The following is a 4,827-nucleotide window of genomic DNA, read 5'->3' as shown; positions in this document are numbered from 1 at the left end:
ACAAGATATTCCATCCAGTCTACTATGCTAGCAAGACCATGAATGACGCCCAAGTCAACTATACAATGACCAAGAAAGAACTCTTAGCCATTGTCTTTGCTATGGAAAAGTTTCGCCCGTACCTCATGGTTACCAAAGTAATTGTTCACACCAATCACACAGCGCTTCATTATTTGATGAGTAAGAAGGACTCAAAGGCTAGATTATGAGGTGGGTACTTCTTCTACAAGAGTTTGATTTTGACTTCATAGACCGAAAAGGGAGTGAGAATCAAGTGGCGGACCATTTGTCCCTCTTGGAAGAGGAGGGGAGGCCCCACGATGGCCTTGAAACTAATGACTCGTTTCCGGATGAACAACTCCTTTCCATGTCTTTGACCGGGATGCCTTGGTTTACCGATGTGGCTAACTATCTTGTGAGCGAAATTGTCCCGAATGAGTTCTCTTCAAACCAAAGAAGGAAGCTCAAACGGGACTGCTTGGATTATTATTGGGACGAACCTTATCTTTTCAAAATTGCACCGATAGTGTTATCCGGAGATGTGTTCCAGAAGAAGAGAAATTGGTTATTCTTGAAGCTTTCCATTCCTCGCCTTATGGTGGTCACCATGGTGGGGCAAGAACTACTACAAAGGTCCTAAGTTGTGGATTCTATTGGCGTACCTTGTACAAAGATGCTAGCGAGCTTGTTAAGCAGTGTGATGATTGCCAAAGAGTCGGTGGGATTTCCAAGAAGAATGAGATGCCTCTCACTACCATCCTTGAGATTGACATTTTCGATGTGTGGGGTATCGACTTTATGGGTCCATTTGTGAGTTCATATGGGAACACTTATATTTTTGTTGTTGTGGATTATGTCTCCAAGTGGGTTGAAGTTGTGGCTTTTCCCAACAATGAAGCACGGAGTGTGGTGGCCTTCTTGAAGAAAAACATATTCACAAGGTTCGGCGCCCCAAGGGCCATCATTAGTGATGGGGGGTTCTCATTTTTGCAACAAAGCCTTTGACACTTTACTCTCCAAGTATAGTGTCACTCACAAGGTGTCAACCCCCTATCACCACCCAATCAAGTGGACAGGTTGAGGTCTCCAACTGGGAGATCAAGAGTATTCTATCCAAAAATGTCAATGCAAATCGGACCGATTGATCAAGGAAACTTGACGATGCTTTATGGGCCTATAGAATAGCTTACAAGACTCAAATTTGTATGTATCCATATCGATTGGTATGTGGGAAAGCATGTCACCTCCCGGTGGAATTAGAGCATAAGGGCATGTGGGCGTTGAAGAAGTTAAACCTAGAGTGGGATGTAGATGCCAATCTTCAGGTGGAGCAATTGCATGATCTTGATGAGTTCCGGTTCCATGCTTACTCTAGTTCATCCTTGTATAAGGACAATATGAAGTACCTACACGATAAGTATATCCGAAACAAAGAATTGAAAGAAGGCGACCTTATTCTCTTAGTCAACTCTCGGTTACGGATGTTTCTGGGAAAGCTGAAGTCAAAATGGAGCGGTCCCTTTGAGGTGGTGCATGTAACTCCTTTTGGTACTCAAGATTTGAAAACAATATGGTGAGATCATTAGAGTCAATGGGCACCGAGTGAAGCACCACCTTGGTAAGGTTGATGATGGCCACGTTGTGGAATTGATCCATTTCAAGTGATTGATGGTAACATGCGTCGTGGCGCGATGTTAAATCAGCTGCTTCTTGGGAGGCAACCCATATGTTTTTCTTTCTTTTGATTTTTCTTCTTAGATTAGGCATTGTTTTGGATTAACTAGTTCTGAAGTGTATGTAAGAATTGGTTGTGTAGTGCAGGAATTTATCAAGGAAAAATTGGTTAAGTGATGGAATTTCGTGGACCGCGATCAAAATTATGCGGACCGTGCTAGCACTTCGCGACCGCACAATTCTAACGTAGACCGTACTGCTGGTTGATAGAAATTGCCAACTATCTAAAGTTGGGCAGTTGAAAATTCTTCAGGCTTCGTGGTCGCGTGCATAATTCTGCGCTCCGCACAATTTATACGGTCGCTGCCATTTTTTGCAGATCGCGTTCAATTGAGATCCAAACAGGTAATGAGTGCAGACTGTGACAAAAATTTGTGGCCGCACTCAGGTAAGGCAGTGGTCCCCTGGGCCTAAGTATAAATAGGAGTTTTTGCCTCATTTTACACTTTTCAAACTCCAACTTCTTACACACACCTTAAGCACAGTGTATTCCTTCTAGCTTTCAAACTCACTCATCAAGTGTTGATTTCTCGTTACATTATACAACTGGTATGTTCATTTCAATGATTTGATTTTATCATTTTCTTTTATATATGTTTTAATTTTTCTTTTTAGTTAGGGTTAAAAGCATGCCATAATGTCAAATTAAGGCCTCATTGTTGCTTAGATACATGTGGGTACTGTTTGGATGCCTAATGGGCGTTAGGGTTAGTAACATTGCATGTTTAATTGCTCTAATTATTGTGCAATTATTGAAACCCTAGTCATCAGTGTTCTTCAGTGCTGCTCTCACTTGAAATTCGCGTCTGCGGTCATTTTTTCACAGTCAGCAATAGGGTATGCGGCCGCGTCCAAAACTTCACGGTCCGCGATACCCTAACTTCAAAGAACTATAGGTTGTTCAGCTTTCGCGATCGTGGTTACTTTCCACGTCCGCGGTTGGTCCTTCGTGGCCGCGTCCAAGTTTTCGCAGTCTGCACTTTTTAACTTCAGAGAGCTTGTCATTTGCCTCCACGACCGCGTTTACTTTTATGTGATTTGCAATGGGTCATTCGCGGCCTTGTTCCATTTTTCTCGACCCGCGGTTGATCAAGTACAGAGAGTCAGTAGTCTGAGCCTGACCTCTTCGCGGACGCATTCACTTTTACGCGGTCCGCGATTGGCATTTTCGGCCGCGCTCACTTTTACACGGTCCGCGGTGCCCTATTCTGAGAAGCAGTATCTGGATTTCATCTTCACTATTTTAGCATATGCTTGAAGCCCTATTTTGACTATATTTCACTGCTTGTTTGTTGCCGGGTCCATTCTTGAGGTAGAGGCGATACTTCCAAAAGGAGGGCAGAACCCTCCCAAGGCAGGGGTAAAGGCAAGACTAATCTACCCTTAGCAGTGCAAAGTTTATCGGCAAGTTAAGAGCCTCCATCAAAGCTGCAGATAAAGTCGCGGACCATTCTGACACCAATGAGTATGTCCCATATAGGTAAGCTTCTGATGGAAACTCCGTGCCAACACATATCCCCATATAATTCCCAGGGAGATTGCATCTAGATAATGAGCCTACCTCTTCTGAGGAACACCTGAGGGCTCAGGAGAGCGTAGTGCAGATTCTAAACCCTCTTCTGCAGATGCTTCCCGTGCTCCTATTAATGTGGATGATGATGACGAGGTCCCGAATGATGGGAGAGGGGGTGATACTAATATTGGGGGTTGGCCAGGTCTAGAAAGCCTGAGGTTTGGGCTGATAGATTCGCGACCGAGAAAGCATATCTGAAGTTCGAGAATGGTGGCCCCAAAGTTTGCTCACCCTTGAGCGAGATTTTATAGAGAGAGAGACCTCCTTCCCCATAATCCAAATGTCAAGAGGCAGTTTGAGGAGAGAAAAGGGTGGTCGTTCTTCACCAGCAAAGTGCCAAATGCAAACGAGTACTTTGTCAAAGAGTTCTATGCCAATGTTGCCCACATAAAAAAGGGCACCACTGTGACAAAGGTCCGGAACTTGAAGATCCGGTTTGATGGCCACACACTTTGAACGAATATGCAAATTTTGAGGATGTTGAAGTCGTGCAATACTTGGAGAAGCTGGCCCTAGATGAAATAGCCCATCCATGGCTACCATAGATATTAGTCCCAGGGACAACACCGGTATGGCTCACAGCTGGAGTCCCAATAGCTAGAACATCCTCAGCTTTGAAGCCAAAGGGTGGTATACATTTGTATGTAGCAGGTTGGACCTGTGCCATCATGATAATGTCCTCCCAGTCTCCCAGGCAATCTTGATAGCTTCTATCATGGTGGGGTATCCAATCAATGTGGGGAACCTCATGTACTATCACATCTCCAAGGCAGTTGGAAAAGAGGAAAGATCATATCCCAACCCCAACTTCCTCATTATGTATTTCAAGGACAAAGGGGTCGAGAAGAAGCACTATGACACAAAGGCAAAGCCAAAAAAGCCTTTCTCCTAGTATGGCCTCCAAGGACCGGGCAACCCTAAAGAAAAGGGCAAAGCCGCTATCTCCACTGGCCAGTCTGGAGAGCCAAGGGTAGTGGCCATCGTGTCAGAGCCTTCCACAATAGGGGGATCTTCAGCTGACATGCCTCCTCCTTCATCTGGCCATCCATCACCGTGCTATTATTTGTGCCCTCATCTTCCACTTACCCTCAGACTGCACTGCGATTTTCTCAGACATTATCCAGCATCAACAACTGGATGCAGGTAGCTACATCAAAGTTGTCTATCTTATCTAGTGTAGTAGCAGCACAGTCAGCCCCAACACAGCTTCAGGTACCTCCATCAGTGGAAGAGTCATTAAAGGAGCTCCTGGACAACTAGAAGAAGCTCCTGGACAACCAGAAAAAGATCATGCAGACTTTGGATACACATGGAAAGGCTATCAAGGATCTGGGCAAGCAAGTGAAGAAGATGAAGAAGACTCGGGCCTCAAAGGAGTCAGCGGAGTTGCTGCAGAAGGAGGTAGAGAGGTTTACTTCTGCTAGAGACATCCCACTGGACTTGCTCCTGGAGGAGCAATCCCCAGCAGCACAGCATGAAGCACCAGCAGGTGGCCAGTCTGAGGAGCCGGCTGCCACTAT

At 45.2% G+C, this 4,827-nt stretch overlaps 1 protein-coding gene across 1 annotated transcript; it reads left to right on the top strand.

The window, feature by feature from the left end:
• The first annotated feature begins 205 nt into the window (after positions 1 to 205).
• Positions 206 to 4,567, top strand: LOC138878417 (uncharacterized). The gene is made up of 4 exons (XM_070158093.1): positions 206 to 610; positions 697 to 941; positions 1,181 to 1,535; positions 4,451 to 4,567. The coding sequence occupies exons 1-4, from the start codon at positions 206 to 208 to the stop codon at positions 4,565 to 4,567; spliced, it is 1,122 nt and encodes a 373-aa protein (XP_070014194.1).
• The last annotated feature ends 260 nt before the right edge of the window (positions 4,568 to 4,827 follow it).

This window comes from Nicotiana sylvestris, chromosome 9 (assembly GCF_000393655.2).
Source record: "Nicotiana sylvestris chromosome 9, ASM39365v2, whole genome shotgun sequence".
Taxonomy (NCBI): domain Eukaryota; kingdom Viridiplantae; phylum Streptophyta; class Magnoliopsida; order Solanales; family Solanaceae; genus Nicotiana; species Nicotiana sylvestris.
The sequence above is the reverse complement of the archived record's forward strand: the minus strand, read 5'-3'. Positions and strand labels throughout refer to the sequence as shown.